This window comes from Chrysemys picta, chromosome 8, assembly GCF_011386835.1.
Source record: "Chrysemys picta bellii isolate R12L10 chromosome 8, ASM1138683v2, whole genome shotgun sequence".
NCBI lineage: Eukaryota > Metazoa > Chordata > Testudines > Emydidae > Chrysemys > Chrysemys picta.
The window spans coordinates 16,589,995-16,603,348 of record NC_088798.1 but is presented as its reverse complement, the minus strand read 5'-3'; the positions used below and the strand labels follow the sequence as shown (position 1 = coordinate 16,603,348).

The 13,354-nt window shown below is 36.7% G+C and overlaps 1 protein-coding gene across 24 annotated transcripts in view; it reads right to left on the bottom strand.

Moving 5' to 3' along the window:
• Positions 1-663: 663 nt before the first annotated feature.
• The window catches only part of NFIA (nuclear factor I A), a 445,816-nt gene continuing 433,125 nt past the window's right edge, over positions 664-13,354 (bottom strand). For all 24 annotated transcript variants that reach the window (XM_065555395.1, XM_065555377.1, XM_065555384.1 and 21 more), the window contains one exon: positions 664-7,738. In XM_065555395.1, the coding sequence (XP_065411467.1) occupies positions 7,721-7,738 (18 nt within the window). In that variant the 3' untranslated portion in view covers positions 664-7,720. The remainder of the gene's footprint in view (positions 7,739-13,354) is intronic.

Below are 13,354 nucleotides of genomic sequence, written 5' to 3'. Positions count from 1 at the left end.
TCAACTTCAGTTACTTTTGTCAATGGTAAATTAAAAAGATTGTTACATTTTTTTAAAAACTGTGTCATATATGGGAGAACACTTATAATTATGAAAAACAGTCTCTCTGATCTATCTTCACATAAGCTTTACATTCATGGGTATCTCATTTATAGTGTAACTCCAGATACCTGCATAAAATATCTGTATTTAGCAAAGCACTAAAAATTTAATTCAAATGCTAAGGACCAGAGTGCAAGTTGGTACTTAGTGACCTTAAGTTGCATATCAGTGTACTTAAGGGTGACCTAATGTTTTCAAAATTAATGCATGTTCTCTGTTCATGTCAGCAAGAAGTATCCCCTCTTTTTTGTAGGCTGGCTATATATTTATTTTGAATGCTGTAACCTTCAAATGTTCATTGAAGAGTGACCCATAATGTTTGTAAACAGGACACCCACAGAACTGAGAAAATATAGTTTGTTACATATTTATTTACGAGTCAATTCAACTGAAAGTCCACGACTGGGGACTAGCTAATGAAGTCGAAGCAGATAAAAGGTATGAAGCTGGCCCAAAGAGATCTGTTACATACCTTGATATTAAAGTCATGTTTCAACAGGCAATAATTACCGTGGCCCCATAAATGCACACGGGCACAGCACAAAGTAAATAACAACACTGTTTGTTAGCATTAGCAATTTTTTATTTTCCTTTTTTTGTTGCATAGGAAATGCAGTACTTGCTTCCAGTAATTGTATTGTAATGTGAGAAGGTGGTAGCACTAATGGTTGAATACAAGAGTTAAACTAATCCACACCAGCTCAAAAAACCTGCAGAGATTTAGTTGAATAAGAATGGATGCCCACAGTGATTCTCAACCAATTACAATTCTTTTTCACAGAACACAGTAAAACTAAAATGGTAACTATGAGAGTCAATACAAGTATACGAGAGGTACAAGGGGCTCAACTCAAAACCATGAAGACAACGTGGTATTAACACGGGTACTAAGTGATTTTCCAGAAGATCTTTCACACATCCATTAGAAGTGTTTTGTCCAGCAAACTGAAAATTACAATGAGGAACTTGAGTGGACAAGGGTCAGAGGAGCTAGGCGAATGCTTAACTGTGGGAAGAAACCCAATACAGGTGCAGAATGGGGATTTCCCATTGATTGTATGTCCACAGCAATTTGGTAAACCTTCCCTGTATGGTATCAGTAACCACTATTTACTCTGCATTTCTACGGAAGTAACAAAACAGTGGTAAAGGATGAGAGTTTAGAGCTGAGAAATTGTCCACCTACCATACAACTCTAAAGTGAACCATTCACCTTATTTGCCTTTCTTCTTTCTAAAAAAAAAATGACTAATTTGTAGAAAGGAGGAGGAGAGGGGAGATTTGGGTAAAGAACATTGTTTTGTTCACTCATTAGCAAAAGTATAGACTAAGTGGAAAACAGTCTTCCTTAAAATCTGTTGTAAAAAGTACAAAAGTTTCCATTGTATGTGAGTGTTTTCCTTTATGAATGGTCTCTGTGGAAATCAGAGGTAGCACACCTAGCATATTTTGCTATGGAACAGACTAATTCCATTTGTAATAGAGGAACATCGCACATAATGGCCAGAGTGCAGTATAGGGCTGTCCCCTCTACATTCCCCTTTCCTTTTAAAATTCTTGTGTATTTCAGGTGCTGGATATGACAGTCTGTCCCCTGCCATGGCCCCTTTTTCTGATTGATTCTGCCCCCCGTTATGGGGTGTGTAGCCCTCAGGGGGCATAAAAGGCAGGTGGGTGCTTATGCACAGGGAAGAGGGTCTTGCTGAAGCATATACTTGGAAAGAAAGTGTTCTTAGATTTGGATGAGAAAAGTACACCAAAATCCCGTGTTAATAGCAAATGGTCTTTTATGAATTGGGCCAAAAGTTTGTACAGAGTTTTGTTTGAAGGAAAAATATTGAAACTAAATAGCCACATGAGATTTTTCTTTTTTTTTCTTTTCTTTCTCTCTCTCTCTCTTTTTTTTTAAGGATTTTTCCTTTTACATGAGGAGGTCTGATGTGAAAAAGGGTCAAGCATGGGTACCTGGTTAAACACTGCCCATTAAGAAAGCGCTTTCAACATCAGCTAAGTCTCAGTTATGGGTTTGAGAACTATCCTTTAAATTTAAACTTTATACATATGTTCTCTTGGAATTCTTATGGTAGCTTTTGAGACAAACATCTTACCAGGTACGGATTTCTGGTCTCAATACCCATGCCTGCCCTCTAGGAAAAAGAAAAAAAACCCAACACAAGTAATACTGAATTTAAGTAAATGTATACCTCCAAAATACTGAAAACACCCCAAATCAAGAAAAGACAGAATTTGCGTTCTCAGTGAAATATCTTTAAACCTATCTGACAAGAACCAAGTCAGAAAAAAAGACTAACATAACTTTGAGTAATATTCATACAGCTCACTAAGCATTATGGAATAGCATGCATTAATATTGTACGGTTATTTTACATCACCTATATCAGAAGGTTCTGACAGACAGCGAAGGCTACCGGTGTAGAAAAATCTTACTTCAGAAGAGCAATATAATACAGATTTCACAGGCACTACATTTTAATATATCAGGTATTATGCTGGTTTTCTTATAATTCTTTCTGTCCTAAAGCTGGCATTATAACAATGACCAAAAAGGCAAGGATTTAAGTAAACGGAAAGTAGATACCAAAGTTGATATATTCTTTTTTTTTTTTCAGATAGATTAGTGCATAGTTTTCATGCAGATAAACACTGCTATGCATTTACATTGTTGGAAAGCAGAGTGAATTGAGCCCAAGTTGTCACATTTTTGTAAATCATTTTGCCAGCCTGTAATAGCACCATGTAATGGATTTGCATTAAACATTAAATTGATTTCAGAATTGGTGACACAGTATTCACTACAGTTAAGTGCTATGGAATAGCTTCAATGTTACCTGCTATATATCAAAGCAATTTTCATCCCACTGCTTTTTTATTGGAAAAAATAAAAGGAAAATGTACTCGATACTAATTAGACTATTGCACAGCCTTGGACTTGCTGATGGCATAGCCGGGTTTACTGTCAAACAGTAATACATGCATTGACTTCAAGACAAAATTGGCATTGCAAGACTGATTTGATGAAAATCCTGCCTAGCAGGCAGCGTTCACTTCATGAGACTTTCCTCCAACAGATCTCATGAGATTTGTTTGTTTAGTTTTTAGGTGCCATTGAAGCTCTCCTTACATTATCATGCCGGTTGTGTTTTTAATTTTGTTCGATGGAGGCCTTCTAAAAAAAAAAAAAAAAAAGATATTTCCAGAGACACAATGCAAAGTACAATATTAACTGACATTCTTTAAAAAAGAAATCACCACAAGGAAAAAAAAAACTGTTTTAGGCTATGTATCTGGGTTTTTTTGTATTTTTTTGTACAGTAAATATTTTATAACACTGTTACTACAAAGCTGCAAAATATATGGAACAAAAAGAAATAGTGAAAGAAAAACAAAGTTAGAGGGATTTTGCATATTCCTGTGGGCTGACTGAATACTGTGGAGTTGAGGAAAGTTTGTGTTTCCTTTACCCTTCAACCTCAAGAGAGGAGGGATGAGGGGGGAATAAAGAGCGGAGACAAAGTATTCCATGGCTGCCTAACTTTAGCCCGTACGTTTTATGATAAAGGACGAGGAATAAAGAATGGCATTGCTGGGGTGCGCAGCACAACAAAAGCAAGTGCCCTAGTTCAAAAAGAGAGGAATGAACTGGTGGAGTAAATTCATGAGAAGCAATTTTTAAATCTTTAAATTTGGGGATGGGGTGGGGGAGGAAGGAGTTGAGTATGGGTCCGTATTTGTGTCTGACAAAATTTCCAAAGACGGGATGGAGAGGGAATAAAAGTTGTTTGTATTATTTTTTAACAAACTAATAAAACAATTTAAAAGGGGAAGGAAATGTAATCGGATTCTGAATTAGGGACTAACACTGTCGGCCTGAATCTTGCATGTTTTCTTTATTGTAGGCTGCACACCCCGAGCAGCTGTCTTGCTCAGAACTCCAGTCTTTGCTTTACTTTGAGGAATAAAAAACTGTTTGTTCTCCATACCTGAACAGAACTGAACTGCTGTGTTTTCTGCATGGTAATAAGGTGAACAGAAATTTAATTTAGTGTGTTTAATACTTTACAACCACTGTTGATTAACACCCTTGACCGCCTACCTAATGTTTTAAAGCCTTTAAAACATTTTCTTCTGCAATTCTGATCAGAATTCCCTAACTTTAGCGTCATCAAACTTAATGCGACAAAATACCTTCAAAAATACAGCATACCTGTACTGTCCATTTACAATGGTTCTTCAGTAGCCTATACTTCTCAAGCATAGGAATATGCTATACCATTGAGAGAAGAAAAATAACTGTATTTAAATACATACAAAACGGAAACAGGAAAGTTTTTAACTTAAATCCAGTTCCCAAAGGGAAAAAAAAGCAATTCTATGAACGCTGCCTTTATAACGAACAATCAGAAATTCCACTAAGCTAATTTGACAGAAATTTGTCCTCATTTAAACAACATTACAAAAGTCCTGCATTATAAAATAGGGTAGAATAAATCAGTGTAATCAATAAAACTATACAACATACAAATTACATATCTTCTGAGTGGGCAGTTTAATTCTCTCTCTTTGCAGCCATGACTACAACATGCTCACTAAAAACAACTAACTGCCCAAACTATTGCTTAAGTTTGTTTTGTTTAAAAAAGGGTGCAATTTTATTGTATATACAACCAATTTACTGGTAATACCTTGGCTTATAGCAAGGTTCTGACAAAATGTTTGTCTAGGCTTTTTTCCCTTCACTGTGAAGCACTGAAAGCTGCTATTTTTTTAATTTTATTATTATTTTTTTTAGTGCACATATGTCTTAATAAAGTAATGCCCAGCTAAGTGCTATAGGGAAGGCAAAGGATGCTGGCTAGAGGATGTGATACCATATACTAACAATCACACAATACAACAGAGCAAAATGACTACTCAACCACTTATCAGACACATATGAAAATCCAAAACATTTTATTTTTTTCCTTAAATAGAGAATAACCAGTAAACAATTTTCAGAACTTGGAAGTTTAAAAACGTGCATATAAAAATGGGCATTATATACTTTTGTTGAATGTGGCTTGATTGCAGTCTGCTAATAAAAATGGGTGTGGGATCTGAAGAAAAAGGAAGTTTTTTTTTTTTTTTTTTAAGGCTTGCTTGTGAAAGGAACAATTGTAAAACAAAAATTGCTTGAAGCAGGGTTCAGCTTAGTGCTTCACAGTTTGACTGCTTCTCTAAGAAGAGCCCTTCCTGCATGTGCATTCAAAATCACATAAGTACAAAGACAAACACCTAAAACACACTGCGTCAAGTGCAGCACCAACTTTGGTCAAATAAAAAAAAATTAAAAGAAAAATTAATAATTGCTAAGCTTTTCTACATGATATAAGCAGGTATTGCATATTTTCATATATCTGGGAAAAACAAAACAAAAGGAAGACTCCAAATAAAATGTAAAATGCAGCAACATCCAAAAATACTGATAATCTAGCATCTACAGATCTCAGAATAGCACTGCCACTGACCATACAGGACAATAAACACTACTCCTATCTGCGGAACAACTAACATTCTATTTAATTCTAGATGTTGAAACTGACAATGGCTGACATAAAAGTCACATTTACAAAAAGTGTCTCCAAATGCTTGACTAGGGAAAAACCCCTTTCAATATAGGAACATGTGCAACAATTCCACAAATAATCGCTATCCAGGGCAAGGCACATTGATATGGAATTTTTTGTTTTTGTTTTTTTTTTGTTTCGTGCAAATTAAGAAAAAAAAAACATTGTTTCAGGGAAAAGATGAGGAGCAAAGTGTCTTCCCAAGAATTTCAGTTACTTGATTGTATAGGACAGTAGTAGAAACCCTTCTGAAGGGCCGTACAAACATAGTTTAAAGGCAAGTGCCTGGAATAGGGATTACAATATTGTGTCTTAATGCACTCTACTTTACCCTACATTAACTATATAAAAATTAGTTACTAACACTAGAACATGCAGAGACTTTCTCTGATTAGCTGGACTTGCCAACCAGAACGTATATATATGTATAGTATAGGAAACCTTCTTAAAGTCACATGTGAAGCAAAGGGATGCTCCGCTGTCTGATAGGAAAAATCACTTGCACTCTTTTTTTTTTCTTTTTTTTCCTTTTTTTCTTTTTTTTTTGTACATAAGATACAGGACGTTTGGGGTCCAAACTTTTTTTTTTTTTTTCAGCAAGTGCCCTTGCTTTGAACTGGCGTAAGTTGTCACATCAGCATTCGTTTCTGTATTGTTTTCTTTGTAGTCCAGAAAAAGTACCAGTTCAGGGACACAAAGGTGTTTTAATTTCTGGACCGTTCTATATGATTCCCAAGGTGTCTGAGAACTGATCAACCCTATATTGCCGGAAAGACGTAAAATTTGTCAGAATTGGCATAATCCATTATAGTGACTTTTAGCTTATAAAATTAACAGATATTATGATTTAATTTTAGTTATGTGCTTTGATAACAGAAAATGATTAATTAGCATTTAATGTAGTTAACATATTGTGGTAAAAGCACCATTAGATTTTTTTTTTAATTTTCCTTCAGTTTTAAAGGGATACAAGTTTAACAATAAAAAACATAAAAAGCAAAAATAGCTCCCCTTTTTCTTGCAAGGCTGTTTTTTACCCCAATACTTTAGAGTCCTGGGGTGGAAGGACTTGGAAAACAAAAATAGAATTTTCAACAATCTCTATCTTACAAAGATATTTAGCTATCCAATGAAATTGCACTTTACTCAATTCAAAATTCGATTGTTTTGATTCCTGTCAGTTTCTGTCAAAACAGACCAACTTCCCCATTTCTGCATGAATTTTTGTGTAATTGTTGAAAATTGTTGAAAAAATGTTATGTAAGTGCAGCATTTCAAACTTTTTTCTTTTTTTTCTTTTTTTTCTTTTTTTAGTGAATAGTAGTAGTTTGTTTTAAATCACTCTGCAACTTGAGTGGAAAAAACCTGTTGACAATGCTCATTTTTTTCATGTTATGTATCTAACTGTATCTGACTGTAAAAAAAAACAACAACAAAACAAAAAACTGCATTTTTTCCCGATCTGTTACAGAAAAACATGCCCTATGTCTGTCCTGTACGTTTATATATTGCAGAATTCAGCTACTACAAAAGTTACAGTTTAAGTGTGTTTCATGATTTCTCAAGAAGTCTCACACCTGCATGGGAAAAAAAAAATCAATGAAAATGCTGTAAAACAGTTAGGCTCCATATGGAAAGTGTGTTACAACAGCGAGTCAGTAAGCAGCAGCAGAGGCTAGTTCTACCCAGTGTCACCTAATACTTACACTACCAATGAAACACTTCAAAAATTACAAAGCCCAACCATTTCCAGCACCATATGAGAAATCACAACTGTCCCGAAGGTGTCTAAACAAAAATCTCAAAAAAGTTATGGCCTTTGCCATTGACCATAACATTTGCCATTTCCATGTACTAGTTGTTTGCTGTCGATATCTGTTCATCTCTCCTTCCACTGACGTGAAGTAACTGCACTGTGTTGCTGCTGCTTCCATGTTACAGAGTTGGGAAGGAGTCAGGTGGTCTGTCCGGTGGGAGACGGGAAGCTGTGACTTTTATCCCAGGTACCAGGACTGCAAAACAGAGAGAAAACCTTTCAGCTGATTGTAATTATAGATGTTTTGGAAGGAGCTGCAAATAGTACTGCAATCCTCGAATTCGAAACAGAGGGAAAGAGTTTGAGGACTTGACACACTGAGCTATTTGCACAGATTCGTTACCACTCATTTACACTAGTGTAAGTCAAGAGTAGCTACGCTCAAGTCAATGTAACGTTATTTTCACTGGGGTAAATGGGTATAAGTGAGATCAGAACAGGGCTGATGGATTCACACCAGTGTAAAACAGATACGAGTAAGATCAGTATCAGATCCTGGGATTCTAAACTGAATGTGGATTTGAATTTGACTATGATGTACTGCTCTCTAGGGAATTAAAATAACAAGCAGTAACTATAGTTTAAGATAAAAGAGTATAATGAGAAAGGCTCAGGTATGAGAGACTTGTTGCTGAAACTCATTTTATATAAGCTCCTGTCATATCATATTAGGTGCATAGTTGAACACATATATACTGATGACAAGTTTTACCAACTATTTCCTCCATTTCTTTTCAGCATGTCATGTGATTTATAGTACATCCACCACAATATTATGTATTAATATTTATAGAGGCCCCTAAGGCAAGATCCACGCTGGACTTCAAGATTATATGTTCTTGCCATGGTGGTAGGCTCTACAGAAGCTGATAAAATAAAAAATATGGTATGAGAAATGTTGTCAGGAATCCAGTTCCCAATTCACTTCATTAGCTAACTCTTCCTTCATTCCCCTTTCTGAGCACAGACATACCATCCCCATATCTATTTCAACTATTGCATGCAAATTTTGTGTTCGTACTCAAACAGGCTGTAATTAAATGAAAGAGTTTCCATATGCAAAGCTTATAAACAGAAAAAAATTCTTCCAGAGTTTATGTAGCCACTGCTTATTATTTTATTTTTAACAGCAGTGCCAAATCCTGCTCTCCTTATTGATTAAACAGTCCCATTGATTTTGATAGGGTTACGCGCACAGATAAGGCAAGCAAGAATTGGCCCCCGGATGGTATCATAACGATCACAATTTTCAAGGTGTTCTGAACTTTACGTGTATGTTTTACAATCATAATACAAATGTTATAGCTTTCAGAATGGTCTGAATGGACAAGGATGAGCTTTGTGAAAGTGCATAGCAGGGAGCAAAAGGGTTAAAATTCAGACTTGGTCATTCAAATAGGTAAAAATCCTTTTACTGCAGAGGTCCAGTTGGCTACCATCATGGTTTGCCTGATCACCTGGATAAACAGCTAAATGATAGTTATATACATTGGGGTAAGATTTACTGGCCTCACAAGCAGACTTTTATTTAAAAAGCAGATTTTTTAAAAATACACTTCCTGTGTTTTCAGACGTGCGTTATTGTTAACCGCTTGCTTTAAAGAACTCAGGAAGGCAAATCGCTCTGGCAAATACACATCAACACCTTCCACTAATTCAAAAAAGTAGTAATTGTGCAATATGTCCAGACCTCTGCTAAACTGGCATCATGATTAGACCTTCCTAGTCTTTGGACATCTCATTTTTAATAGATTGGATTTGGATTATTGGGATGCTAAAGTGGTCTGGAGTTTTAATTACTGAAGTGTAAGGAAACCAGTTTGAAACTCCTAATCTTCCTTCAATGCAGTTAAATGCAGTATTTCTTTTAATGATTCTTAGTGCACATTTTGGACAGCAGGGGGTGCACTTTTCTATACCACATTTCTCCCTGCTACTCACTGCATTACTAAAATATTCTGCAGTGCTTCTGCACTCCTCTTAAAAAGCAAAAAGTTTCTTCACACATCTTACTATTCAGTGTGTGCCTTGCAGACAAGGTTACCCCAGAGCAGCTCTGTAATCCTTCACTGAAATAGGCTTTATTGATTGCTCTGGTCTATTGTTCCCTTTTCAAGTCCCCCAAGTTCAAGTTCATCCTGGTGTTACATCATGTCTGGTTGCTAGGAGCAACCAGACAGACCCAGACGTGACTATCATTAGCAAGAAACACTCTGCTCTCCTCCCACCAACCTTCCAGTGGCTCTGACGTAGCAGGCCCACTGCAAACACATTGAAGTATTTATTCTGCCTAATTTATGACCTACACAGCAAGAGAGACCCCCACTCCAAAAACTAACACTGTTGTATATTTAATTAATCTGTCTTTCTCTGGCACTTGGGAAAGTTAGACAAAGGTCTAATTATTGTGTTTCACTCCCCACACTTTTCTTTTGGGGCTGAATATTTGCATGGGAAAAGGAACTACAAGACTCAGTTTGGCTTCCCTCCCCCCCCCCAAACACCTTTTTTTTTCTCCACTGCCCTATTGACATTTCATGAAATACTTTAGCTGCTTAAGGGAATTAGAAAAAAAAATCTGATGTGAATGTAACTCCTTCGGAGTTGGTATTCTGTAACACAAATCAACTCATGACATGTTTAAATTTAAATGCTAACCACACACTCTGAGAGTTACTTTAAAGGTTAGTTTTTAATCAATAGAAGTTGCTGACTCTGGAGTTTTTAGCTGCGCAGTGCAGCTCTTGTGCCTTTGTCTAGCGTTAGGCTTTCAAACTTTTTTTTTTCTTGAGATGATTTTACCAATGATTTGCAGACACAGAGTGCTATTGTGCTCCTGACTAGCAACATGTCAATAAAGGAGTAGAGTTACCATGCACTGGGGTGTCAATATGACTCCTGCAGACACAGTTCAATCTTAATACCAACGAAAAACTTAATTAACCCTTTCAGAATTGAACTGAAACATATTTTTGTAAACTTGTGTCCAGTGACGTCGTTATCCAAATGACCTTCGCATAAAAGCTGATTTTAAGAGTAAGAAATTCAAATGACAAACATCTGCATGGCACTGGGTAGTTTTGCAACCATTCTTTGATGAAATATTTTATATGCTGAGACAGCAGAATAGCAAGATTGAAACAATGCATTTTCTCATCAGATCCCGCATTGCTCTCAAGATACCATTTTGATTTATATTTTACAGCAGAAATACACATTCCTAATTATCCTGTTTTTCCTAGACAATTTTTTAATATTAAGAACCCATGTCCCCCAGACCTTACATATGAGTTTAAATCTTCTTGGATTATATTTGAAGAGTTTGATTATCCTTTTGACTCACCTAGGAAACTTCCACTGCAAAGGAGGAGCAGACCTCAACATATAAAATGAAAAATGTGTATGAAGCACATAACAGAATATGCAACTCTGAGATCTGTGATTTGCAGAGTTCTTTGAATGATTAAATGGCATAGTGAAACAAGCAAACCCAAATCTATACATATGGTATTTTTTGCTATTGCTCCCCAACATAATTTAAGCTTGACTATGCTTTCTGGCTACCACCTACATTTTATCCTTCTTTCATGTCCTGCAATCTAACCTACTGCATCCAGCTGGGGAACAAAAGTATTTCTTTTCTTAATTTTACATCTCCATTTAAATTGCATGCAATATCACAACCCAATGTGCATTTTACCAGAAAAGCAAACGTTTAGCTTTGACCCATATTTTTTTTTTAAACCGTACTGCAGTGGGGAGTTTAGAGTTAAATGAATCCACTGGACCAAAAGGTCCTAGCTAAGTAAAATTACTGCTATATAGTCAACAGTATTACTACAGTTCTGTATTGACCTACAGAGTATCTCACTGTCCTATTCTAGTGTTCAAGGTGAAACATCAAAAAGAATTCTGCAGTCCAGTACAAGATCTTAGCTTTCCTTTCTCCAGTCAAATGAAGAAGTAATCTCATCAGGTTGAAAAGTGCTGACTAAGGATTTAATAAAGTGCCTGCAGATGTGTGTCATCTCTAAGGTATTCAACTCATGTAATGCAAAACAGTTCCACACCGAATGTGCGTATAAAATTCCATTTAACCATTGCGGAGCTCTATTTTACTGTTCTCGGAGGAGTATTATCACACTTTCCCCCCCTAATTTACAGCACCATGAAAGTTGAAGCTTTACACTGCCAGTATCTTAGAATCCTCACACTAGTAAGGTTTTATGAACCATAAACAATATCTACTTGACTGAATCCTAAACAGGAAAACTGAAATGGCAATTATGTTTCTTTCATAGTGCCAGTCTATTTGTTTTTTTATGCTATTCTGAAGATAGCACAGGCACAGACACAAAACCTTAAGCAACGTTTGGCACTTGTGTCCTTTGTACTGGAAAGAACAACTAGGAAACACATACTGGAAACTGGCACATTTACAAGAGAAAAGCAGACAGCCCTTCACTGATTTCACTAACACTTTTGCCTGGGTCAGAAATACAGAATCAGGCCCAAAGTTTATTAAAATCTCCCCAAAACAGCCTTCCTGTGTGATTTATTTTATCTTGGCCCTGAAACATAATCATAAGCATTTTCTGCGTGTTTTAAAACAAAACAAAACAAACAAAAACTTGTTAGAATTACTTCTACCTGAACATTTCCTGAAATAACAATGAGGCCGTTCACTTAAAGCAAAAAGTGGAGGTTGTAAAGCAGCAGTATCTGTTTTTCAAATTAAAAAGTTAAACAAAAGTCCTTGAGGGCAAAGTTTAACACTGCGGAAGGAGGTGGTTAATGTGGAATCCAGAACTGGGTGTGACAGTTGGCTTACTTCTCTAGGCTATGTAGGTTATTTGAGGACATTCACACATTTAAATCTCTCACTAACTCCACACACAGGAGATTTTTCTTCGCATAATCCATTTACGTCTAAGGCTTTGTCCACACTAGACCCATTTTTAAAAATTCCCACTGGTGCTGCTCCACTGGTGGTAGCGACCGTTGAGTGTTGGTGTAAGCGAGCATCAATATTTTAACTAACGTGATGTCATTCCTGCTGTTGCTACCACTGGAAGAGCTCTGCTGGTGGGAATGTGTGAGGGGAAAAAAGTCTAGCCCTGATATAGCCTAAATGAAAACAACAGCCATATAACTTGTCCCCCAAATGGAGAAGCTGTTTGGGTAGCAGTACTGAATCTTAGCCACAAACGTTAAACAGTAGGGCCGCCCCGGGGGGGGGGGGGGCAAGTGGGGCAATTTGCCCCAGGCCCCACAGGGGCCCCCATGAGAATATAGTATTCTATAATATTAAAAAAAAGTTGCATGTAAGGGGCCCCCAAAATTGCTTTGCCCCAGGCCTCCTGAATCCTCTGGGTGGCCCTGGTTAAACAGTTGTGAAAATTCATCACAGTGCACTAGTTCTAGTGATTTTCTGGCATTGACTTAAAGCTCCCAGTAACACGCTCATTTGCAGTAGGACATTTCAAATGAACAGGGCCAAAATCAGACGTTCTATGAAACTTCAAAGGTGAACAACATTCCATGTAAGCCGCTGAAACTCTATTGAAGTTAATGGGGATGCGCCTGCTTTTTACCAGGCCTGGATTTGGCCCACTGGTTTCAATAGGGTTTCACCAGGCATGAGGAGACCCACTGTGTCTAAACTGACAGGTGAATATTAAAGACATTCTGAGGTCATTCTGAGGTCCATGGCAGTTATTTTTCTTAGTGCTGGGATTAATTATTCAGTGATTAAATTTTCCAAAACAAAATACCGAAAGGGACAGAAACAGCAAGTTGGTCATCCCCAAAG